Source organism: Mirounga angustirostris, unplaced genomic scaffold (genome assembly GCF_029215605.1).
Source record: "Mirounga angustirostris isolate CCGP_5_RB_7025 unplaced genomic scaffold, mMirAng1.0.hap1 SCAF_10, whole genome shotgun sequence".
NCBI lineage: Eukaryota > Metazoa > Chordata > Mammalia > Carnivora > Phocidae > Mirounga > Mirounga angustirostris.
This window is the reverse complement of record NW_026991718.1, coordinates 136,805,927-136,830,676: the sequence shown is the minus strand read 5'-3', so window position 1 is coordinate 136,830,676 and position 24,750 is coordinate 136,805,927. Positions and strand designations below refer to the sequence as shown.

Sequence of the window (24,750 nt, the reverse complement as noted above, 5' to 3'; positions counted from 1 at the left end):
TTCTCGCCTGTTCCCTGGGCACACCTGTCTTACTGCTGACGTCTTTCACGCCTCCAAGGACACTCCCACTTGAATGCTGGGCTGTCTTGTTCCAGGTCACAAAAAAGGTGGGAGCATGTTTCCCAAAATTGCAAAACTCTTATTCTTAAACCTGAGAAACAGCTGTAACATCCATCTGACCTTTGTTCTGCCGTGAAAGGGGCAGCTCTGTTGTCTTCCTGGCCCCACCGAGGTTTACGCTTGTGCCCTGCACCTGCTGCTTCTCCCTTCTCTGGCTGCTTTGAGATTATCTTCTCAATTTCTAGAAGTTTGGGTTGTGTTTGGACTGGGTTCTGTTGACATTTAGCCTGCTGGGGGTTCTTTGATGTGTAGGTCAGTGTTTTTCCTCAAATTTGGGACATTACGGCCTTTATTTCTTCAAAATTTTTTTTCTGCTCCAGTCTGTTTTTTCCGAGTGGGGTTTCCAATTACACGTATGTTGGACCTGATGATGTTGCCCGTGGGTCTCTGACACTGTTCAGTTTTCTTTCATCTTTCTTCTCTGTGTCCTCACAGGGACAGTCTCTCCTGGTTTAAGTCTTCAGACCCCACGGGGTTGTGTCGTTGACAGAGAGTGAAGCCCGCCCAGTGAAGCTCTCACTTGCTGGTGTTTGGGCCTCTGGGGTGTCTAGTCAGTCTCTCTCAGGGTTTCTGACTCTTTGCTAAGATTCCCTGTCTGCTCACGTATTGAGAGCGCATCTCCTGGGCCATCATGCCCTTGGCCTGTGTATAAAAGCTGATTTAGTGCATTTTCGAGGCCAGCGTCTGGGCTGCCTCAGCGTCAGTCTCTGGTCCCTGCTTTTCTCCCCAGTGGTGGGTCTCGTGTTCCTGTTTCTTTGCATGTCTAGTGATTGTTGCTTGACGCTGGGTATTGTGGAGGACAGGATGAGAGACCAGCTTTGTCCTCTTCTCAAGAGTGCTGGTTTTTGTTTCAGCAGGTGGTATCTGGACTTGGATGCTTTGTTTTTCATTTTGGTGTCGGTGCCCCTGGGACCTAGTGGGAATCCCCTGCACCCTCTGCCTTCCCTGTCCAGGTTTGGTCTTAGGCTTTGTCGGGGTGGCTCTTATTCTCGGGAAAAAGCTTTTGTCCCAGGGAAAGGCCTTTTGACGTCTCGGCTGGGTGGGCTGGGTGCCAGGGTGGGAGCAAGGACTTCCTGCTCGGGTGGGCTGGGCTGTGACGTGGCCTGTCATAGCCTGCACACGATCTTCACTCACGGCTGAAGTCGTGCGTGGTCTAGCTGTCCCATCTTTGCCTCTATCCCGTTCACCCTCCCTCGGCGTTTGTTCCTTGAGTGACTGTGATTAGCACTGGTGGTGTCTGTGCAGTCCTTTTGGTTTTCTGAGTCTCATTCTCTGCCACAGTCTTTGGGATAGTTTGTGGGAACAACATCCCCAAGTTCTTAGACGTGGATGACAGTTTGTGTCCTGTGTACCTAAAGATCTGTGTTGATAGCCTTCGAATCCTTGGCTCCATTTTCTTACCTTGAGAACCGTAACCGTGTTACCTTGGATATTTATTCCCGGCGTAAAATGTTGCTCTTCAAGCCTGATGATGGTTTAATTTTATTTTTCTTGTGTATCATGTGTTCTTTTTGCCCAAAGGATTCTTTTTTTTTTTTAAGAGTCTTTAATTTTACTTGGAATTGGTTATTCTGGGTTGAGTCCCTCTAACAGCAGTTTCAGGTGTGCTTTTATTCGGGAACACCTTCTCTCCTGTTGGGTTTACTCGGCTTCCTCTTTGGGGCTCCCAGCTGTGGGACGTTGTGTTGACTTTGCTGTCGGCATTCATGCTTCCCTCCAAGCTGCTCCTGCCTCAGGGCCTCTGTCGGGCTCGAGGCTCTGCTCTTGTGGTTTGGCCTTCGTTCCTCAGTTTCCTTTCTAATTTTTCCTGACTCTGGCACCTCCTGAGTTCTGCGGATTCCAGCTTATGTTGTTCTCTCATGACTGCTACCATTTTCTTAATATCTTTTAAGTTGTTTTATGGTAGAACATTACAGTTTCGGTCTGTTTTTTTAATACGCATTCATGGTGTTTTCCGTTGTCTGTTGAGATGTCATTCATCCTCCTTACCTTCTTTTTCCTAGTACTGACTCGTGTGGGATTTGGCCTTAGTGCTCTCCTGTTCTCCTTTCATGTGAATTTAGTTTTCTTGAACTTTTAGGAGGAGGTGTCTGAGGTCGTCTGTGAACTGCTCGGAGCCCCTCTGACGTGGTCTTTATATGGTGATGGAGGCGCGGCTGCTTGTCTCTCAGGCCCACGGCACTGCTCCCCTCCCCTCCGTGCTCCCAGACTGCGCTCGGTCTCCACTGCCCCTGTCCCGCTCGGCTTCGATATCCCACCTCACGGTCTTGTCTGCGTGAGGCCCTCAGCCGCTGCCTGCCTTTCCGAAGACCTGCTGGCTCCTGGGGTTTCCAGGCCTGGTGGTGCCCGTTTATGTTTCTCTAGCTTGTCCTGCACAGTTTTGTGGTACCATTCAGGCTTGTGGTTGCCTGAGGCTTATCTCCGCTGACTTTGCTCTAAATACCGTCTGCTCGTTTTAGGTTTTGCCGTCTGGTTGCATAAGTCTTACGTGGGCCTTTGGGAAGATCAAGAAACTGCTGCCCCTGTTGCTGCCTTCCCAGAATGTAGTGATTTACTTTAAAAAATACAGCTTCATTTAATTGAAAATAGTTTCAACCTGCAGAAAAGTTGGAGGAGTAGCACAGAGCTCCATGAGTTTAGGTTCTTGGTTCTGAACGTTGCATCCCACGCACCTCATCACGTGTCTCACGTGTACGTGTGTGTGAGTGTGTGTACTGCATGTATGTACCGTATGTAGTCTTCCTGTGATGGGATATCCTGCACCCCCGAAGGCCGGCGCTGTGAGGCGCTGTCTGGCACGATGCCGCACAGCCTCCCGGGCGGGAAGTCCTCCTGTCCTCCCACCTGCTCCCACCTTGCCCGCGACCCGGCAGCATCTTTGGCTCCCAGCAGGGACGTGTGGGGCGTCCGGCTGGCATGCCACATGATTCTGTCCGAATGTCCCCGTTCTGGACAGTGCTGAAGAGGACGGGATTGCGTGTGTAGGTGACCCTCCGGCCGGGTCCGGTGACTGGCAGAGACGCCTCCCGTCTCGATGGGCACTCTGTTGTTGACTCCATCACATCGGGAGGCCTGCGTGTGGGGACCTTCCTGCTGGCCGCACCATGGTCACGGGTTCACTCGGCTCAGCCACGTTCCCCAGGGTCTCCTCCGTGGTTCCGCCAGCGTTTGTGGGCATTGAGTAAGGAGACGTTCCAGGCCCCTCCTCCAGCCTCAGCATCCACTGCTGACGCCCGCCAGGCTCCGTGGCCACCATCAGAGGTGCCAGTGGTGCCTTCTGCATTTGCCAGTTGTCTTCTGCATACGAAGAGCTCTCCCTCCTCCGTCCATTCGTCCATCCGTTTGTCGGCTCACCACAGTGGCAGGGACCGTGGACACCTGTTGTGTTCAGTGGGTTGTAATCAATACTCTCGTTATTTCTAGATGTGGGCAGTGGAAGCTCCTTCAAGCTGGTTTCTATATCCTTTTGAAGTGTCTCCCTCGTTGTTGAAGCATCCTGGTCTGACTGGCCTGAGTGGCGTCCCGGAGCCTCTGGGGCTTCCCCGCCCCTCCAGCACTTCGCCAGGAACCTGGTTCCCTTCGGGGAGGGGGGATGGTGTATGGAGGCCGGGCTCTGAGCTCTGTGTGTGCTGGATGCTGCGGGGCTCCCCCTTTGCAGGCCCGGGGGTGCTCGTGCAAACACAGGTGTGCACGCGTGCGTTACCACCCTTCCTGCATCCGAAACAGCCCTCTGCGCTCCTGCCAATATCCTGATGGTAGCCTGCACGCGGGGCTGCTTCCCAGCCGCCCCCTCTCCTTGCTCATGAGTCCTTCGTGAGAGCTCAGGTTCCCGTTGTTGCCAGTGGGTCTGGCCTTCTGCTCCACGGGACCAGCTCCCTAGCCGCTTTGGCTGCTGGGGTCTTGGTGCCAGGAGGGGTGGGAGGCAGATAGGAAGAGCCTATTGACTAACTTTGACTCGGGTGTTAAGATGTGTCCAGAGCGCGTGCTACAGAGTAGGAAAGGCGAATGCTTCCAGGCCCACAGGGAGAGCTGGGCGCGAGGCAGCACCTGGCGAAAGCGCGGGCACCCTGCACAACACAGTGGAGGGAAGCAGGTCGCCAAAGACCATCCGGGGGGGTTCTTTCGTACGTTGTCGCTTCTGCCTGTTTTTGGACTTTAGGGGCATGCTTGTGCCTTTCTTCACCAGAGGTGGTGCTCAGTTCCTTAGTTCCTTTTTTTTAGTTTAGGAGTATTTCTTTGGGATATGTCCTTTTTAAAAAACTGTTTATTTTGAACTAATTTTAGACCCATGGAAAAGTTAGGGAAATATTAGAGTGCTTCTCTGTACCCCTCACTGCACTCCACCAATATGAGTCATCGGTGTGATAGACTGTTAACAAGACCTTATCTGATTCTGTTTCTCAGATTTTAATTTTTTAAAATTATAATGAACTTTATGTTTTAGAGCAATTTTAGGTTCACAGCAAAACTGAGTGAAAGTACAGAGGTTTCCCCCGTGCCCACTGCCCCCACACACGCATGGCCTCCCCGTCGTCCACATCACTCACCGGAATGGTGTATGTCGCACAAGGATGAGCCTACATGGACACGCCGTCGTCACCCAAAGTCCGTGGCTCACCCTTGGGTCACCCTGGGCGCCGTGCGCTCTGCGGGCGTGGACAGACGCATCGTGACGTGCGTCCAGCTTTAGAGTGTCATACAGAGTAGTCTCCCTGCCCTGAAACCCCCACTGCCCTCACCCCACCTCCCGCCACCCCAACGACCACTGGTCTCTTTACGTCTCCGTCCTTGTGCCTTTTCCGGAAGGTCACAGGGTTGGAATCTCACGGCGTGTGGCCCTCTCAGATGGGCTTCCTTCACCGAGTGACACGCGTCTGGTTTCCTCCCTGTCTTCTCAGGGCTTGAGAGCTCATGTCTTGTCCGCCCTGGATCCTCTCCCACCGTCTGGATGGACCACGGTGTATTTGTCCATCGCCTGCTGAAGGACGCCTTGGTCGCTTCCAGGTTTTATCAACTGTGAATAAAGCTGCTTTAAACACCCGTGTGCAGGTTTTGCGTGGACGTGAGCTTTCAACTCTTCTAGATAAATACCACGGCGCATGATTGCTGGATCGTAGGATGAGAGTGTGTTTAGTTTTGCAAACATTGCCTTCCAAACTGCCTTCCCACCGGCAACGCACGAGAACCCTGCTGCCCCACGTCCTGGCCCGTGTTCAGTGTCATCGGCGTTGTGGGTTTGGGTCCTTCTGATGGGCGTGCAGACGTCTTACTGCCGTTGTCATGGGCATTTCGCTGATGACACGGGACGAGGAGCATGTGTTCGGATGCTCGTCTGCATGTCTTCTGTGGCGAGGGGCCCGTTCGGGTGTTGGGCCCATTTTTATTCAGTTTGTTTACTCTTGTTGAGTTTTGTGAGTTCTTTGCATAGTTTGGGTGATAGCCCATGACCAGATACTTCTTTTGTAAATATTTTCTCCATGCTTGATTGTCACCATTTTCCCATGGGTGACCTTTTCCTGTCATGGGATCTCACCCAGGACCTGTGGTTCCTCAGTTCTTCCCTGTCTTTCCTGATCTCGATGCTTGTGAAGTGTGCGGGTCACTTATTTGGTACAAAGTCCCTTAATTTGGGTTCATCCTGTGTTTCTTCATGATTAAATCCAGCCTCCATAATTTTGGCTAGAATGTTTCCAAACTGATCTGGTTCCCGTGCGTCACATTGTCCGATAACTTTGACCTCTTGGCTCAAGTGGCGTCCGCCAGGTGGAGGTGCCGTGGGCCCCTGCCGTCCCTGTCCCGCTGTCTCTGTAGTGGTGGCCATACTGTCTGCCTGGGGCGGGTTTTCTTTTTCCTGCCCCACGCGTGGCAACTGCCCTTCTGCTGTAGAGGGAGCTGTCCCCTCTGCCCTCTTCCCCCTCCTGCTTGCTCACTCAGTGACTTACCTGTGTGAGCGTGTGTGCTTGCTTCTTCCGTGGGGGATCCTCTGTCACCACTGTCCACATTTGGTTGCCCACGTGGCCCCAGCTTCGGCGGCGGCGAGCTCCTATGTCCTCTCATGAACCCTCATTTTTTGAAGACTTCTTTCTTTCTCACATTACAGAATGTTCCAGACTTTGCTTATGGTTTTCCTGCTGTAACTATGGAATCAGCGCTGGTTCCTTCTGTTGGCTGTGCTCCTGGGTGTCCTGTCCCCAGGCCCCCTCGAGGGCCACATGCACACATGCTCGCTCGTGCTTGCTGTTTCTGTTCCTCTGTCTCTGCACTGAAAACAGCGGCTTGTATGTGGACCTCAGGTTCTCTTCTGCCGCCACAGGCCTCCTCTGGGCCGTGCCTTGCTGCTTATGTGAGAAACCTGGTTTTCGTGGTCCTCAGGTACTTATTTGTTCAATCCTAATTTACAGGTAAAGAAGTTTCAGAGTTGCTAAGCCCTGTGAGAAAGAGCCATACTAATTATTTAGAATATTTCTGTACCGTTCTTTTTATACCTACAACATCCAGTCAGAATTCTGCATTTCAAAGTTACTTAGATGGGTTTTCTTGCTATGGTTCTAATTGTTAATTTGTAGTACAGTTTAGTCATTTCAGGTTCTTTTGTTGCTGTTTGTATTTCGTGTTGGATTCCCCCACATCTTGGTTGATTTGAATTGTTTGATTTAGGGGGTGGAGCATTGCCGGGGTTCTAGGGATCAGAGCTGTGGAAGCCCTGCAGACACAGAGTGCTGTCCTCACCCCCCCACCCCCCGTTCCCGTCCCCCGTCTGCAGTCCGTCACCACTCAGCGCACCCGCGTGCATTTTCTTACATCCCCCTCTTACCTTCCTTGAAGGGCCATGTGCAGGCACCCTTTGCATGTGCTGTTCTCACTAATATATTCCGGAATTGATTTCTTTTCAGAAAGACCCTCCTCATTCTGTCCTATAGCAGAACTGAGCGTACTGCGGCTGGTTGACCTTTGTCTCCCTTGTGCACAAGCCGTGCGGTGTCCGGTAACTGTGTGCCCGAGCAGCTTTGCACTGCTGAGGGCGTCCTGTAGCGGGTGAAGTGAAGTGCACGGCTAGTCTTGTTAGGAGGCGCCGGGCTCCAGGCTCCCCTCCGGAAGATCCTGCTGCTGTGTTCCCCCAGCCGGGTAGCAGGGTCCTCCCCTCGCCTCCCCTGCACTGTGTGTGGTCCTCGTTTTAGATTTTGCCAGTCTGACGGGGGATATGGGTAATCCGTTTCATGGATGTGCTTGAATAGGCACGTTCTCATGATAGGGTGGAGAGCTTGATATGCTGACCGATTTTCGGAATCCTTGCTTATTTTTGTCCATTTGATGTGTTTTGTCCTAAGTGTGGTGACCTAAAGTCTCTTTTATTAGTGCGTTTCTGTTTTTATCTCCTGTGTCTCCTGCGGTTTTTGCTTTGCGGCGTTGGGGGGGCTGTGTGCACTGTTATCTGGTACCTAACTGTTCGAAGCTTTTCTTTTAATAGATGAATGAATGAAGCCCATTCACCTTTATTGATGGTGACCAACATGCTTGGTTTTTTCTCTTTCATGATATTTTTATAATTATGTGTATTTTTTATGTTTGCTGTGATCATCCTCCTCTAAAGTGTATATTCTTTGTTCTTTAAAATTTTTTGTTTGTATTGAGGAAGGTTTATAATTATATTTGGGTGGTTATTTTTGCATGCAAACCTTATTAAATATCTTCTGTCCCTTGGTTTTTCTTAACTGTTCAGCTTCTTGGTTCCTGTTGGTTCTGAGCTCCAGTCGCTGCCCCCCAGCCGCCAGTGAGCCTGTCCACACCGTGTTGTTGTCTATTCCCTGGCTCTCCGCTTCCTTGTTACAATACACGACCTTCCACCTTACCCCCCCACCTCCGCATTAGTGTAAGGTACACATTTCTGTGTAAGTGCTTATCCCCATCTCATTGTCGTGGTTCCCCCACCCACCTCTTGCTTGGATGGCGCCTGCCCTGCGGCAGAGCCCCTGGGCAGGCCTTGGTGCAGGGTCCCCTGACGTTTATATGTGGAAAACGGTTCTTTTGTGGCTTTGATAGGGAGGACAGTTTGGCTGGATATAAAATCCTTGGTTTACACTTTCTTTCAGTAATTTTGTGTATGCTCATCCATGGTCACCTCACTTTGTAAGTTGGTTTTGAAAAGCCTGATGCCAGGTCAATTTTCTTACCTTTGTAATTTATTTTCTCTTTTTACCTGGAGGCCTCATCTGTTTCTTTGAAAAGTAATAGTTTTGTGAGGATACATCAGAGTTGATAGAATGCAGATTTTGGTCTCTGTTTTCCCAGAATGTTCTCTTGGATTCTGGTTTCAGTGTCTCTTGTGCTCCGTAGTCTGTTTTCCTTCTTCAGAGGCTCTGATAACGCAGTACTAGCCTTTGCTGGCCTGCCGCCCCCGCCTTCCCTGGGCCTGTCGTTGTGTGTGCCCCTCGCTGGCCCGCCTTTCTTCACGGTTTCCGTCCTTGGCACCTTGTAGTTAACTTTACTCATTTCTGACATATTGTTTCCTTTTCATTTTTTTCTTGCATTTAGTCAACTCTTATATTTTTCTGTTTTTAAGATATGTATTTTAGAGAGAGAGAGAGAGTGTGCGTATGAGTGGGGGAGGGAGAGAGAGCATCCTAAGCAGACTCCACACTGAGCGTGGAGCAGCCCTGAGATCACAACCTGAGCCGAAACCAAGATTTGGATGCTCAACTGACTGCACTACCCAGGCACCCCTCTGTTTTTTCATCTACTTCTTTGTTACTATTTCCGGTTTTGATTCAGAGCAATTTTCATGTCCTCAAATGCTCAAGTACGTTTTTTGTTGTTGAAAGGTCTGTCTTACAGTGTTCTTGTTTTTCCAGACAGAACTGGTCTCTGATGTGTGTGGAATTCCATTTTCTGACTTTTTGCGGTGGTTCTTTATGGATTTGCTAATCTTCCTCCTGTTCATTTTTGTGGTAGTTGGGGGTCTCGCAAGACTCGCGGTCTGATGGCGCCCTCTTCTGCCAGTGCTGGAATGTTGCGTAGCGTAGCTGGTTTTTGGTTTGTGTTGGTTGTAGGGGGGGGGTCATGTGTCCTTTGATGGTGGGGTTCCTGTCTTGTGGGACCCTAAGTGTCCCTTTACTTCCTTCCCTTTCAGCACCTGGTTTTCAGATGGCCCTTGTCAGAGGCTCTGTTTTCCGAGGACTCTGCCCACGCCTGTCCCTGTGTCTGTGCTCTGGGCGCTCAGACTGGGGTGGACCAGCAGCCATTCTGGGCTGGCTTTTGCTGGACCATGGCCCCTCACGGTCTCCCTCATCTGTCTTTGCTCTGTGGGTGCAGTGGGGCCCTGCTGAGGATGGGCCAGTTCTGCTCATTTGGGGTCCTTTTGGAGCAGGGTGCTCCCCGTCTTCACATTATGCTGATGGAGTGATATCAGTATAGATTGGTGTTTCCCTTCTTGTTCTGAGTTTTTTGGGGAGAGAGAGGGGAGCTGCTGGGGTGACTCGATGGCAGCACGCTGTCTCCCCCTCCCGTGAGTGGTGTGCATCCTCCTAGGGTGTGAGTACCTGAGTATCTTTACCGCGGCTGCGTCTGCGCAGGTGTGTCTGTGTTCTGGACGGTGAGGGCGCAGAGATGGGTGTAACCGAGTTTGGGAACCGCGCCATCGCGAGGGCGAGCAGAGGAGCCGTTTGTCCAGCAGAAGCCGGGGGCGTGGGAGCAGCCTTGAGAGTCACCTCGCCTGGGAGCCACCTTGCTGTGCTTCCGGGCCGCCAGGAATCGGGCTCCCCAGCCCCTGAGGTGGAAATTTCGCTGAGGCAGTTCCCGAGGGGCCCGGGGCTGGGGGCGCCTGTTCTCAGAGTCGTGGGAAGCTCAGAGCCGTGCCAGGGGCCCCTCCCCCAGTGGGTCATGCACCGCCTCTGCACAGCTCTGGGCTCCCAAGAGTGAGGCTGACCCCACAAGCCAGGTGGGATGTGGACGGAAGGTGTTTTTTCTTTCCATTTGGTTTTGCATCAGGTGTTTGTTGGCTGTCAGATTGATTGTGGCATTTTGACCATGGAAAGGTTAGCTTCCTTTTGTCAGTCTTTCCAATGGTCCTGTGACAGGGAGGCTCCACTTGCCAAGGAGGAAGCATTGGAGGCTACGTGCTACCGCCAAGGTTGTTTTTTTTTTGTTTGTTTCTAGCCCCAGGGCCTGCAAAAACAAAGCAAACTAAACAGCCCTTGATGGGGTGTGAATGTTGGTGAAGTTGGTCCTGCGCACCACTGCCTCCCAGGCCCGACATTGGCCCTTGCCTGGCAGAGTGTTCTGTTACTCTCCGTCCGCAGGGGAGGCAGGCAGCTCAGGGCCCCTCCCTCAGGCTCTGCCCGCCCTGCCCGGCTGGCCCCACGACCCTGGAGGGAAGGGGAGACGGTGAAGGCGTGTCCTTCCATTTTGGTGTGAAATGGAAGAAACAGTGCTTATCCCATGTAATTAGAAGTACTTTGACTATCAAGTAGGATATCTTTGAACATAGGCTATTTGTAAAAGTTCATAGAACCACGAGAAGTTACAGTTTCTCACTGACCTTTAGAGCGTGCGCGCTGCCTGGACCTGAGGGAAGCGCGCAGCCAGCCGTCCTGGGCCGTGCTGACACATGCCCATCAGAATGCTTTGACACCAGTTTTGATTTCTAAAATATATTGCAATAAAGTATTATTTATCTCGGTTTCTGACTTTTAGCACCTGTTAATTTGCACCTGAAGCGGGTACCTCACCCTTGTTCCACCCGTTTTGGCTGTTGAGCTATTTGGAAAGTAGGAACATCACATGTGGTCCAGAATTGGCCACGAGTGTTGCAGAGGTATTTCAGTCCGTCGTGTAAGGAAGGGCCTTTGCTCTCCACGTGGCCGCACCTGTCCCCGTGAACCTTGAGGTCATGAGTGGTGTCTGCAGGGGAGGGGAGGAGGGAAGGCTGCTGTCGGCGGGCAGCTTTCTTTCCAGAAACTGGCCTCTGCTTGGGCCTGCTGGGCTCTCCCTGTGGTGTGCGGGGTCCAGAGTAGCGGGCCCGGATGGCCGCCATGCTTGCGTACCTCCTGTTTCTGCAGACTTTGTTTTCATCACACGCCTTTGCAGGGGCGCTCTTTGTGTCTTGCACGAAACGCTTTAGGGCTGTTGCCTAGACTCAGGGAAACGCCAAGCCAAGAAAACCTGAATCGTTCTTTGAAACGAGGAAAAGTAGCCACCACAGGGACTAGCCTGGAGGAGGGATCTTGGCGGGTAAGGGTGTCTGAAGGGGGTGTGAAGTAGTGTAATTGAGGTTGAAGGTGCGCGCGCACAAGGACACGAACAGCCGTGCCCCAGCCTGGTGGAAGGGGACTCAGGTGGCGATGGACCAGGTGCCCAGAGCGCGGTGTGCTGGGTGCTGTGGTCCTCGCCTGCCACCTGCTGGCCGGCTCCCAGAACTGTGGCCTGGTCTGGGCAGGGCTCTTCCGCTGTCGGGGAATTCTTTCCTCCCACCTCCTTAAACTTGAGAACAAGCTGTAAAAATATCCTTGTCACGTTTGCACCTGAAACATACCTGAGTGACTTTAACCATCAGAATACAGACTTAGTTTCCATTCCGAATGGAAAAGCGAGCGCCGTCTAATTGGGAGTTGTGTGGTTTGAGGCCCTGGAGCATCGGATGGAGACGCAGTGCTGGAACCACAGGACGTGGAGGCTGGGTGGCCATGATGCCTCCAGGAAAACGGCCCCGGTGACTCCGTGTCCGTGAGCAGGCGTCAGAGACTCGCAGAAACTCGGCCTTTCCTCCAGCGGTGCAGGCCCTGCGCTGAAGCGCTGCTGTCAGCTCGGGGAACAGGGCGGTCCCCTCTTGGCCTCGGATGACCATGGTCGCCACAGAGTACTGTGCCCCAACAAGCTAACCGGCTGACCACCAGCCTGCCCAGTCCAGGAGTTTAGACTTTGTGGCATTGGGAATGTGCCTTTGTCAGCAAAGTGGGGATGACACAGTTGGGCCCAGGTGTGACAAGAGTCCCGCCTGACCTCCTGGACACGTGCCCCTCTGCTCACACCCTCTCCCCATTAGGGACTCGTAAAGCACTTCGGCTCAAGGAGCAGGCCCGCAGGAAGGAGCCTGTCCCCAGCCTGGCTTCCTCCAGCATCAGGGTTCCTTAAGACCCCCGTAGGGAAGTGTGAGTGGCCCCAGGCATGCAGTCCAGGGGCCAGCACCTGGCTCTGCCCCGTCCTTCCAGCGCTGTGGGTCCTGCCCACCTGTGCGCACCACTAACTCGGCTGTCTTCTCCTTTCTCGTCACCAGGGGTCGGGCCCAGGCTCGGCGGTCCCAGGCAGCTCCGGTGTTGGAACCCCCAGACAGTTCACGCGACAAAGGATCACGCGGGTCAACCTCAGGGACCTCATATTTTGTTTAGAGAATGAGCGTGAGACAAGCCATTCACTGCTGCTCTACAAAGCATTCCTTAAGTAGCACAGGGCGGGCGCGGCAGCGCGGAGGGAGACGCCTGGGACGTTTTTATATATTTGCAGATTACGCCTTTTGTAACAAGCAAATGGGATATTGTTTAAAAAACAGCCACCTCTTTACAATGGAACAGTTTTTTATTCCTGTTTCTAAGTCAACTCTTCAGTATGGAAGAAAACACGTTTCTGTAACAGAGAACACAGAGGCCCGTGGGCACTCTGAACGGACAATTAACTCTTAACTCATCTTTGATTGAGTGGCCTTCTTGCCAAACAAGCCATATATAAAAACTGATGGAATCGTTTAGCAAATAATTAGCTGCCCTCTGTCACCTCGTAGCGGTTTCTACATTATTTGTGCATTTTGGTTTATTCAACCCAACTTACTGCGTAGGTGTGTGTCTACAGCGATGACCTCATTTCATTTATTTTATTTTTGTATTAGTCAGTTGGCAAAGCAAACTGATTTTTTAGACTATTTATGTCCCCGTCCCCTCCCTCGCCAGAGTCCCCAAGGAGCACGGAGCTCACCGCGCGCTCGCCCGGAGTGTGGTCACCTTTCTGCTCAGGAGAGGCTGCGCGGCGGCTCCTTCCGAACGTGTGCTTGGCATCTGTACAGGACGCGTTTTATTTGCTAGAGTTTGTAAAGCTGTAAAGTTAAAAGAAATGAAAACCTTTTCAGCATAAATATATTTTACTTGCACTGTGTTTTTTAGCTAAAAGTGGAAACTTAGATGAAATAAAAATCAAAGTTGAGAAGAATCATCAAAAGACTGTTTCTCAGTGTGAATCAAGTGTTGAAAAATGGTTGGTGTATTTTGTCAGTAATTGTACATAATTTTTGGCACATAACATGAAAATGGCTATGTAAACTATAATTATTTTGCTAAGAGACTGTAAGCAAGCTGTGGGCCAACTTTACAGATGTCCAGAGCAAAGCCCCTTCTTTGTACCTATTTTTTTATTACAAATATACTAATTGGTTCTTTATATTTTCAGAGGTTATTGTATTAAATTGTCTATTGATAGTACTTTTATGACTGTAAATACTTTGGCTTTTTCCGTGTGAATCCTCACGTCAGACTTTACTTCGCGCGAGTGTGAACCGAATGCTGATCAGTATTTTTATCAATACCTGAAAACTGTTACACCTTTTATTTTGTCTTTTAGGAAATCCCTGTCTTTCCATTTTTTCATGTAAATTTTGCACAGTTACTTGTTCATATGTAAATATTTTACTTTCAAAAATGAAGTTTTTAATTGCTATTGTTTTATATAGGATTGAAAGAAAATTAACTCCTTTATTAAAAACAAATTTATCTGTATCTGTTTTGCCTATTTTTCCCGGTTTTCCAGGTTTAGATTCTGCTACCAGAGACTCAGCCCTGGTTCCCCTGAGGTGTTCATTTATGAGCTACTTGTTAGAATCAGTATCTAAACCCCAGCGACTCTAGTAGAAATAACCTCGCCTCCAAGGACAGGACCTCCGTGCTGCAGGGTAAGGCCCGGTGTGAGTGGCGTCTGAGGGCCCGAAGCTGAGGGAGTAATCCCTGCACGCTCGGGCCACCTGGGCCACCCCGCCTGTGTTCCGTTGCTGGGGCACCTGCCCACGCAGCTGGGGCACCCTGGGGAGAGGCAAGGTAAGGCCCCGGGGGGTCCGCGCACAGGCATGTGCCCTGGTGAGCCTGGCAGGGCGACGTAATGGCCCCAGCCCCAGGGTGGACCCACAGTGACGGAGACAGACGGGGTCTCCAGGAGGCCCCACCTCCTCCCTGCCACCTCCTGTTGCAGGCTGGCCAGCACCCTGCCTCTCGAGCGCTGCAGGTAGCCAGTCGTTGGCGTGCTTGGGGTTGCTGTCCGGTTTTCACATTGATTTTATTTATTTATTTATTTTTTATTTTTTTTTAAAGATTTTATTTATTTTTTATTATTTTTTTTTAAAGATTTTATCTATTTATTTGAGAGAGAGAGAGAATGAGAGAGAGCAAGCACATGAGAGGGGGGAGGGTCAGAGGGAGAAGCAGACTCCCTGCCGAACAGGTAGCCCGATGCGGGACTCGATCCCGGGACTCCAGGATCATGACCTGAGCCGAAGGCAGTCGCTTAACCGACTGACCCACCCAGGCGCCCTTCACATTGATTTTAACTAGCTGGACGATAACCAGCAATGTGTGGCCTTCCTTACAAGTTACACTGGAAAATACCGCTCTCATTAGGGAGCCTGCCAGTATCTCCAGGGGCTCCCTGATACACCACAGACTGGGGGGCTTCAGCAGTAGAGGCCTGTGTCCCCATTCCGGAGGCCAGAAGTCTGCAGTCGGGGCTTGGCAGGGTCCGTGCCCTCCGAGACCATGAGGGGGTCTGTTCCGGGCCTCTTCCGCCAGCTGGTGGTGGCTGGCATCTTGGATGTCCCTCCACGTTTTCGTGGCGTTTTCTCTCTGCATGTCTGTCTTTGTGTCTGAATTTCCCCTTGTGAGCTCCAGGACACTGGTCACACCGGAGTAGGGTGCCAGCAATGACCTCATTTTAACTTGACTTCCGTAAAGACCCTGTCTCCAAGTAAGGTTGCGTTCTGAGGTGCTGGGGGCTAGCACTGCACAGATCTTTTTTTGGGGGGGTGGGAATCACACTCACCCGTAACTCCTGTGATGGCGGGGGACGGAGCCTCTGGAAGGAAGCACTCGATGCACCGTTTCGAGTCTCCCGTCCACCTGAAAGGCCCGGGATAATTTAGTGATTAGGTCACACTTGTACTTTCTGACCACGACTACTTTGTTTTTGCAGAGTTCTTGGTAGTTGGTAGAGGACAGTTGTACTTGGATTTCTGTAGGTGTGGCTGATTTAATGTCAGTTTCTCTGCATGTCCTCCTGGGTCCCATCGCTCCGCCAAGGACAGTCGCAGCCAAGGCAAAGCCCCTGACACCAGCAGGAGACCCCGTGCGGCAGAAGCTTTGCCAGCAGACCCGAGACACATGTTTGTCTGTTGTTTTCCCCTCGTGAGACTGTTAACTGCTGCTCAGTGTCACCCCACAACACGTTATTAGTTGTGTGACGTCAGGTTTGGGAACTTGGGTGGGCTTGGAGGTCGAGGGCAGGATGGTGTGGTCGGGGCCGTCTGCTCTCTCCACTCCGTTCCCCAGAGCACTGTGCTTCCAGTCGAGCAAGAAGGCAAGAACAAGAAATACGGCATGAAGTTTTCATGAAGTTTGGAAAGGAAGAAGGCGAAGAAAGAAATCACAGATGACGCCATTGTGCCCGGAAAGTCCGGAAGAATCCACACATATGTTACTGAAGCAGAGATCTGAATTTCATGAAATTGTAGGGAACAGGGTTGGTAGCCAGAATGAAATGTGATTCTGTATTCCGGCAACCAGCAGCCAGAAAGTGAAAACGGGTCATGAATGATAGGACCAAGAATGCTGGGATACCTAGGAATACATCCGGGGAGCGACATAGAAGACCCTCCCACTGAAATTAGAGAAACGAGAGAAAGTCTGCGTGGAGCATGCGCTGTGTTTGCGGAGTGGACTCGGATTGCTGTCCTGATTGATCCCATGCCGCCCCACTCACATCCCAGCAGGGCTTCCGCTGACACTGACTGATTCCAGAGACTCTTCGGACAGCTCCGACGGTCTAGAGCAGACATGGAGCATTCACACTCCCAGATTTTAAGACTTCCTGTAAGGCTGCGGTCATCGAGTCGGTGTGGCATTGGCATGAGGGCAGACGTGACCAGTGAATGCCAGAGTCCAGAGGCGGATCCGGATGTTACGGCCACTAGACTTTAGACAAAGACAGCAAAGTGGTGAAGCCAGGACAGCTGCTGGTGCAGCTGGGTGGCCTGTGGGCCGACAGTGAGAGTTGCCCCTGTGTTCACACACACGCAGATTAATTGGAGATGGATCATAGGCCTGAAAGTGGGAGCTGAGAGTCCAAAGCTTCTAGAAGAAAACGTCAGAGAAGATGTTCACGACCTTGGTGTGGGCAGGCACAAGCCATAAAGAAAAAAATGGCGAAGTGCACTTGAAATTTGCGCTCGACCAAAGATGCCCAGGGAGGGTGGAAGGGAGGCCGCGGACCGGGAGGGTGCGTGTGAGGTGCATAAACCCAACAGAACCCGCATGGGAAATATAGCAAGAATTACCTCGATAAAAATGTATAAAAGACCTGTAAGTGGCCAGTAAGCAAATGAGAAGGTTGCCCATCAGGACTGGTCATCAGAGAAATGGAAATTGAAGCCGTGGTGTGAGCCCGCCACACGCCTGCCGTAGGGGCCCAGACGGAGAGGTATCAGAGGGCCCCCACACGCCGCCGGCGGGCCAGTCCCGCCACTCTGGGCAACTGTTGCACTTTTGAGAAAGCAAAGCGTGTATCTGCCCTGTGACCTCGCAGTTCCCGCTTGCGTATCTCCTCGAGAGAAACGATTGCCTTTGTCCACCAGAGACCGGACGGGAGTGTTCGCGGTGCCGGTTGTCCCGGATGGGCCGAAGTGGGAGTGGCGGATACACACCGTAGTGTATTTGTCAATGGAATACGACCCGGGAATAAAAAGGAATAAGCTGCTGACCACTCAGTAATGTCGATGAATCTCTAAAGAATGCTGAAGAGAGAAGCCAGACGCAGAAGACCCCATGCCCCCTGGTTCCATATGTAGGAGGGGCACCAGGACCCCTTTGGGCTGATGGGAATGTTCTGTCTCCATCTGGGTGGTGCTCACATGGGTGTGCATGAGTGTAAACAGGCCGACAGGTAAGGTCTGTGCATTTTAGCATATATAAAATGTACTGCAAGGGGCCGCCTGGGTGGCTCAGTCGGTTAAACGTCTGCCTTCAGCTCAGGTCATGATCCCAGAGTCCCGGGATCAAGCCCCATATCGGGTTCCATGCTCAGCGGGGAGCCTGCTTCTCCCTCTCTTTCTGCCTGCCTGTCTGCCTACTTGTGATCTCTCTGTCGAAATAAAATCTCAAAACAAAAACAAAAACGTATCTCAATAAAACCTGGGGAAAGACTCTGGCTTCGGGCCCCCCTGGGTGGGACCTCAGCTCCACCTACGCAGGTCACCCGGCCCCACGTGATCCGGTGCCACATGAGAGGAGGTGTGTGGGTGTCTCAGGATAGGTGGCAACTCGTGATCTTCTTGTGATTATCTGTGGTCACTGGTTAACTAGTTGAGTGTTAACTAGTTTTTCCTTCTATCAGACTGTGGTCTCCCAATATAAGTTTTGACTTAAAAAAAATATAACGTTCTACTTAGTCTTCCTCCATCCCCGCATCGGGGCCCGGCTTGCCCCAAGCCTGACCCTGCCCAGTGTGAACAGCCGAGGCTGCAAAGTATCTGTTCTGGTCTCACGCTCTGTCCGAGCAGCTGTGGGGACCCATCTGGAGCCTCTGGATCCTCCGTGTTGTGCTCTCACGGAGGAGGCCATGCAGTTAGACCACAGTCCAGCGACGGGCTGCCAGCCCATCCCCTCCTCTGGGCCGTTCTGGGTCACACCGGGGCCACGTGTGCCCAGGGAAGACCAGCCCAAGGAACTTACCCTTCTCCTTAAGAGACAAATCACACCTGTTTTCCAAGAATCTAATTGCTCGTTCAGGCTGCTTGCTAAGGCTTTGTCCTAGCTGCCAGAATTTCTATATTTTTGAGGAGAATGGGCATGCCCTGATCTTTTTTCCTAAAATGTATGTATTCAACAAGTGTCAACGAGCACCTCTCACACGCAGGGTGCCTTCCCAGGGGCTGGCGGGTGTGGCCAAGGCACAGTCCCTGGAGGAGGCCAGACAGGGCTCGGGCTGGGAGAAGTGGCCGGGGTGGAGTGCACCTGGAAGGACGGGGCTGTCTCCTCTGGGCGCATCGGGAGAGGAAGGCGGGAGCAGCTTCGCGCGTGCTTCTTTGGAAATCAGGGTCATGGTTAAGAGACCAGCACTCACCGCTAGCTCGGGCGCACCTGGAGCCCTGCGGGGCTGGAGGCCATGCAGCCCGGGCCAGTTTCTGGAGAAGTGTGGGGTGCGTCAGCCTGTCCACCGCCTTGCCCATCCGCGCGCTCCTGGACACTTCTCCCCCAGAATCTCCCAGATTCGTCCCCACAAAGATGTGTACAGTCCTGTTCATAGCAGCTTTATTTGAAATGGCGAAGATCTGGAAGTGCCCTAACTGTCCGAGTACAGGTGAACGGCTAAACTGGTCTGTGCGCGGTGCCACCCAGGCAGCGAGGGGCACCTGCTCGGTCGCAGTGTGAGTGCGAGAAGCCCGAGGACAGCAGCGCCCTGCGGGGGGTCCGGAAGTGCAGCGTCCCCCACAGCCTGGAAGCCGGCAGGGGTCGCTTGGGGCCTGGGGGGCCTGCAGAGGGGGTGAGGAGACTCAGGGTTACCCTGATCGTGGTGACGGTTTCACGGGCGCACACGAACGTCAGGACTCAGCACGTGGGACGCGGTGAACATGGGCTGTTACCAAACATCAGAAATCTCTCCAAGATGCGAAAACAAGTGACTAAGAGTAAAAAGTAAAGCACCTGTTCTCCTCTGGCTGCAGAGGACCTCCTCACCCTCTGAGCCTGTTACTCGGGTCTGACACGGGGACAGTAGCAGCAAGCCCCACCCCCCACTCCAAACCCCACGGTGGCTTACAGGTTAACCGAAGAGCCCTGACTTCTGTTCCCTGGGCCAAGCCCCTCCTGGAGTGATCGGAGAGGCTGATTAACTGTTGGGGGGCACACAGCCCAGGGGCCCAGGCGCGGGTCCCTGGTCTGGTGGGTCTGGTGGGCTGGTGCCAGGTCTCCAGTGTTCGGGAGTCAGGTGGGTAGGGGCAGCGGTGCGTGTCCGTGGGGGCACTGGGGTGACGGCAGGGTTCGGGTGCATTACTCACATCCTTGGCAGATGGGGACACCTCACGGTCCCCCACTGCGTCTCATTCTCGCTGACCCCGATCCAGTCCCCCTGACGTGAGTGTGGGGTCGGTCCACGCCTCCTGAAGGGTGGGAACTGGGCAGGCGCCGTGGGTTTGCAGCCTGGACCCAGCCAGTCACTTGAGCTGATGAGCGGTGGGGCGGCCTGTGGGCCCGGGCTGGGCAGGCACCGGGGGGAGTGGGGGAGGTGTCCCTGCACCAGGAGCACCCACAGGCAGCCGCAGGAACATCGTTAGGGCCCGTGAGTGTGCAGTGGTGTTCCTGGAGCTTTCCTGATGCCAACAAGCACCCGGCAGACCGAAGCTGTGAAGGAAGGACCCCAGAACTCCGCGAAGGTTCCCCCTCTGGAGCAGGGAAGCAAGAGGTATGGACTCCCGCGTGGAGAGGCCTCAGCTGGCCTTAGCTGAGAGAAGGGTGTCTGGCCCGTCCTCAGGCCCCAGGGACGTGTCCATCCCTTGGACCCAGCAGCTGTACGGGGTCACCAGGGACCCCCTTCCTGCTTCCAGGGGATCACATGGGCTAAGAGTCAGCACCCTGCTCATCTCCAGGCAAGCTTGGGCCTGCCGTGTCTGTGAGGACACGTGCCCGCTGGGGCACAGAGAACCGTCGGCTTCCCACGGGGGTGGTCACTGCCCCTGCCCTCTTGGGTCCCTCTCTGCATCTCCAGGCATGTCATAGCCCTGATCGCTGGCCCAGAGGCCAGCCAGGACCTGCAATTTCCCAAGGGAGCCCTAAACTCACTTTTCTTTTTGATGGTGCTGGAGAGTGGGGAGGGATTTTAATTTCTTGGCTTTTCAGTGTTGACCATTGTGGTTGGCTGAAAATGGCCCCCAGAAGACCAGGTCCTAATTCCCAGACCCTGTCACTGTGACCTTATTTGGAAAAAGGATCGTTGTAGAGGTCATCAAGGATCTCGAGATGAGACTGTCCTGGCTTACCTGGTGGGCCCTTAATCTAGTGATGTGTCCTTATAAGAGGGGGTCCTTGTTAGAGGGGGTTAGACAGAGAAGCCACGTGAAGACGGAGGCAGAGGTGGATCGACGTGGCCACGAGCCCAGGATGCCTGGGCCAGCAGGAGCTGAAAGGGGCAAGAAGGATCCTGCCCAGAGCCTCCGGAGGGAGCCTGGCCCTGCCCGCAGCTGGATTTCAGCCCGGAGGTACCAGCCTCGGACTTCTGGCCTCCAGATCTGTGAGAAGATAAATCGGATGTTGTGAGCGATCCCATCTGTGGCTTTCTCATAGCAGCCGCGGGGCCCTAGGGCAACAGTGAGCTCAGCGTTTCTGGTCAGACCACGACTGCGGCTGGGCCAACCCGGCTGTCAGGTGCTGACCCTCCAAAGGGTGGCTCGGGGGTCCCCAGCCCTGCCCAGAGCCCCTCTGCCCCAGCCAGTGCTTCCATCGTCGGCTTCATCTCTGACCAAGTCCCTCCCTCGCAGTGACCTCGGCCACACGGACTTCTTAGGCCACCAAGGGACAGGGCTTTGTGTGGCTGGTCACGGCAGAGGGCAGGGTGCCAAGGAGGATCTCCACGGGTCTGAGACTGTCCTCCCCACTGACCTGTACCCCCTGCCAGTGCCTCTGCCCCTGCCCCCGGGGCTGCTCCTGACCACCAGCCTCTTAGTTTCCATGACAACCATCCCAGAAATTTAAAAGGGAGGAAAAAGCAAGGTGGTGGCAGGGCGCTCCTGGCTCCAGATGCAGTGAGCTCGCCCCTCCCTGCCTGGTCATTCCCTGCCGGAGCCCTTCCTCGGGGGTCAGCCCTGGCCCTCCAGGTGGACCTGTGACCCTAGCAGCCACGTGAGGGAGACGTCTCTGTGGCTGGGGCAGCTGTGGGCCCGTGACACCGCAGGGCCCGTCAACCTTGTGTGGCGGGTGGGGGAGACAAGGTCACTCTCTGTGGAATGCAGGTCTAGGGGCCGCTGTGGGTGCCTTGGTGGCCATATGAAGAGGGAGGGACAGTTTGGGTGGGTGTGGAGCCAGCTGGGCTCGACGCTGGTCAGAAGTCAACACCAGGGCGCCTGGGTGGCTCAGTTGGTTGAGCGACTGCCTTCGGCTCAGGTCATGATCCCGGGGTCCTGGGATCGAGTCCCGCATCGGGCTCCCGGCTTGGCGGGGAGCCTGCTTCTCCCTCTGACCCTCTCCTCTCTCATGCTGTTTCTCTCTCACTCGCTCTCTAATAAATAAATAAAATCTTAAAAAAAAAAAAAAAAGTCAACACCAGCCTGCAGTCTACTGAGCCAACAAGTCCGTTACCATCCCAGCCCGCTGATGCGTCTTTCCTGAAAACGCTGGGACGGATGCCCCCATCAGCCACGGTTTCTGCACCTGGAGAGCAGGGATGAAGCCTCCTTCCCGGTGGTGGGCGGAGGTCTCAGCAAATGAGACCAGCCCTTTGCAGCTGCCTCCCACGGCCCCAGGAGCGACCTGCCCACTGGCTGCCTGGGTAGAGGGCGGAGGGGGGACGGTGTGCGCTCTGTGCACACACACCTAACGCTGCACGCATGCACTGCTCATTTGGGAACGGCAGCTCATGGCCTGGAGGCTTGGCCAGGCAGCTAGGTCCTCCAGGCCCACCTACTCCCTGGACCGTCCCCAGTGCTCTGGGGCACTTGGCTCTGCCTCATCTCACTTCGTCTTCCCACCTGCTCACACCGCAGCTGGTGTTGGCCTGGAGACCCTCGGGGGACTTGCCCAGGGTCACGAGCTTCAAGAGGAGCAACGCTGGACTAAACCCCGGGTCCTAACCAGCCAGGCTCTGGCCACGTTCCTGCTGCTGCCCTGGGGAGGCCTGGGGCCTGGCTAGTGGGCTTCTCAGCTGGGAGGGGGCTCCTGCCAGCCACACCCTGACAGGTGCTTGGGGCACCGGGGACAGCCAGGGAGGTCGCTGCCCTGCCGAGATGGGGAGACAGACCGCCGGAAGGCTGGAGTTAGAGCATGTGGACATTAAATCACTAAGTTGTTCTAAAGAATCACACACAGACCATGAGGAGAGACTGGGAGGGCTCAGGAGGGTCCTGCACGGGAAAGCTCTTCCCACAGGAAGTCTGAACAGAGTCAGGACCACATGGGCCTTCCGGGAGGCAGAGCAGATGGAGCCCCCGGGAGTCTGCTGCCCGGCTCAGCAGGGTCCCATGGCTGGAGCTCAGCGGGGCCAGACCTCCCCCCTCCCTGTCCCCACTGTGATCTCTGAGGACAATTTCCAGGGAGACTCTTCATCCTAAACAGGCAGAGTTCTCTGTGGGCATTCCCTAAAGCCACAAGGAGCCGCGCCAGGCCGCGGGACGGTCAGCACCGCGGACAGCGACGGCGCAGCCTGGGGACCCTGTGCCTCCAGGTGGGGGTGAGTGCCTGGGGCCCCGGTGGGGTGAGCTGCTGGGCGTTTGGGGGTGTGTGACGGAGCGTGTGTGTTGGGAGGGTGGAGGGAGAAGCCAGCGACTCAGGCCTCTCGAATGACCCCTGCCACCTGGCCACAGACCACTCCCTCTGCCCTTTGGTGGGCATCTGGGGTCCAGGCTCCCCGTCAATCCTGAGGACCTATTTTTGGTGGGGTCTAATGCTGTCCTGATGACTTAATTCTTATGTGGTCATCAGTCCCCAAAGTGCTGCCCCATTCTGATAAGACCCCTGAGGCCTGAGTCAAGACATGGTCACTGGCACCCAGGCACCGGGAGTCCACTGGCCAGGGAGGCAGGTGCGGGGTGTGGACACTGTGGGACGGGCCCTCAGTGGGAGCCTCTGGCCAGGGTCCCACTTGTGGAGGGGGCTGGCTCCCCCCCCGCCCCCTGCCCGTGGACCCAGCGACTGAGACCCCTTCCCTCTCCTGTGAGGTTCCTGGAAGCCAGAGACTGGAGGGTCTTGAGTGACCACTGCATGTGCCCGAGCACCGGCCCTGGGTCTGAGGTGCCACCAAGCTGTGCGCAGAGAGGGGCCCTGGACGCTGTGGGGCCGGGTCCAGGTCAGCTGGCCAGCACTCCTACTCACGGGGAGGGGCCCGAGAAGGCAGTTGACTGAGGCTTGGTGGCATGTGAGAGGAGGCTCCCCTTCGTGCCCTCGGGGCTGTCGTGGGGGCACGTTGCGCCATGGACTCAGTGCTCTGCACGTTCTGAATGGGAAAAAGACCAAGATGGTCTCAGAAAGTCAGCCGTTGTTGTCCTCCGTACAGTTGGGAGTCAGAGCGTGTCCTGCACATCTCACCGTGAGACTCTGCATCAAGGCATCCCGCGCGTGGCGGATCTGCGGTCACCCGGCGCCTTCCTCCCAGCCCCGCCCCTGCCCCTGCCCCAGGCTGGCCTTGCGCTGTTGGGGCGCAGGGCGGCTCTGGGGGACACTCAGCCTGAGCAGCATCAGGTGGGGGGAGAGAAGGGGGGTCTTTTCTCAGGGCACTGAGGAGGTGGGGACGCACGCTCCGGGCTCCCACGAGGCAGTGTGCAGTCTGTGTCCATCTGTTAAAATGACGTTCAGAGTAGAAGTCTGCTCTTCTCCATGTGGACATTCCGGGACTGAGGTAAGGGCGCCCCTGCCCGTCCTTCAGGAGTGTGGTCGCTGGAAGGGGGGCCATGGCTCTTGGCACCTTGACCCGAAACGTGGGAGTTTCTCGCTGGTCCTGCATCTCACATGCTCGCCCTTCTCCCTTAGAACACGCTCCCAGTGTCCACTCCCAGCCATGCCCTGATTACACCCAAATCTGCCCCTCCTGGCCTCGTCTTGAGCTCTAGACTGGGTGGACGTCTACGTGGGGGTGTCCACAGGCGTGGCCAGCAACACGGCCAGAGCCCAGCGGAAGTCCTCCCCACGCCTGGGGCAGGGCTGGGATGGGCCCCCCTCCCCTGCACAACTGCTTCGTCTTCCCCCTGCTCCTGCCTTCTGTCCATCCTCGAGCCCGGCTCTTTCTAATCTGATCAAGGGGTCCTTCTCAGGGCTGCTGGCCTCCCCTAGGCCCCAGCAAGGCTGGCCTTGACCTCTTGCCAGGGGGGTGGGCTTCGGATTGGTGGCTGAACTGACCGTGTGGCCCTGGCATCGTGAGGTGTCCTGGGGTCTCACCTGCGTCTGGGCAGCTGTCTGTGTCCCCTGTGTCAGTCCCAGGGCACCCTGGCCGGCAGGACCCAGCCTCCTGGGTCCTGAGGGTGGGTTTTCACCTAGGGGAGGGGCCAAGGCCCCGGGGCGCTGTACCACTGCACCCCCGCGAACTGACGGGTCTGGAGGCCCCTCCTGGGCCTGCGGTCCCCCACGGAAGGCAGGGACGGCAGCCTCCGTCTGGTGAAGTGACCCACGAGAAGGCCGCTGGGTCTCCAGGGAAGGG

At 54.6% G+C, this 24,750-nt stretch overlaps 1 protein-coding gene across 1 annotated transcript in view; it reads left to right on the top strand.

Moving 5' to 3' along the window:
* The window catches only part of TAF4 (TATA-box binding protein associated factor 4), a 68,043-nt gene extending 54,169 nt beyond the window's left edge, over window positions 1-13,874 (top strand). The window contains exon 15 of the mRNA XM_045886051.2: window positions 12,389-13,874. Coding sequence (XP_045742007.1) covers window positions 12,389-12,556 — 168 coding nt within the window. The 3' untranslated portion in view covers window positions 12,557-13,874. The remainder of the gene's footprint in view (window positions 1-12,388) is intronic.
* The last annotated feature ends 10,876 nt before the right edge of the window (window positions 13,875-24,750 follow it).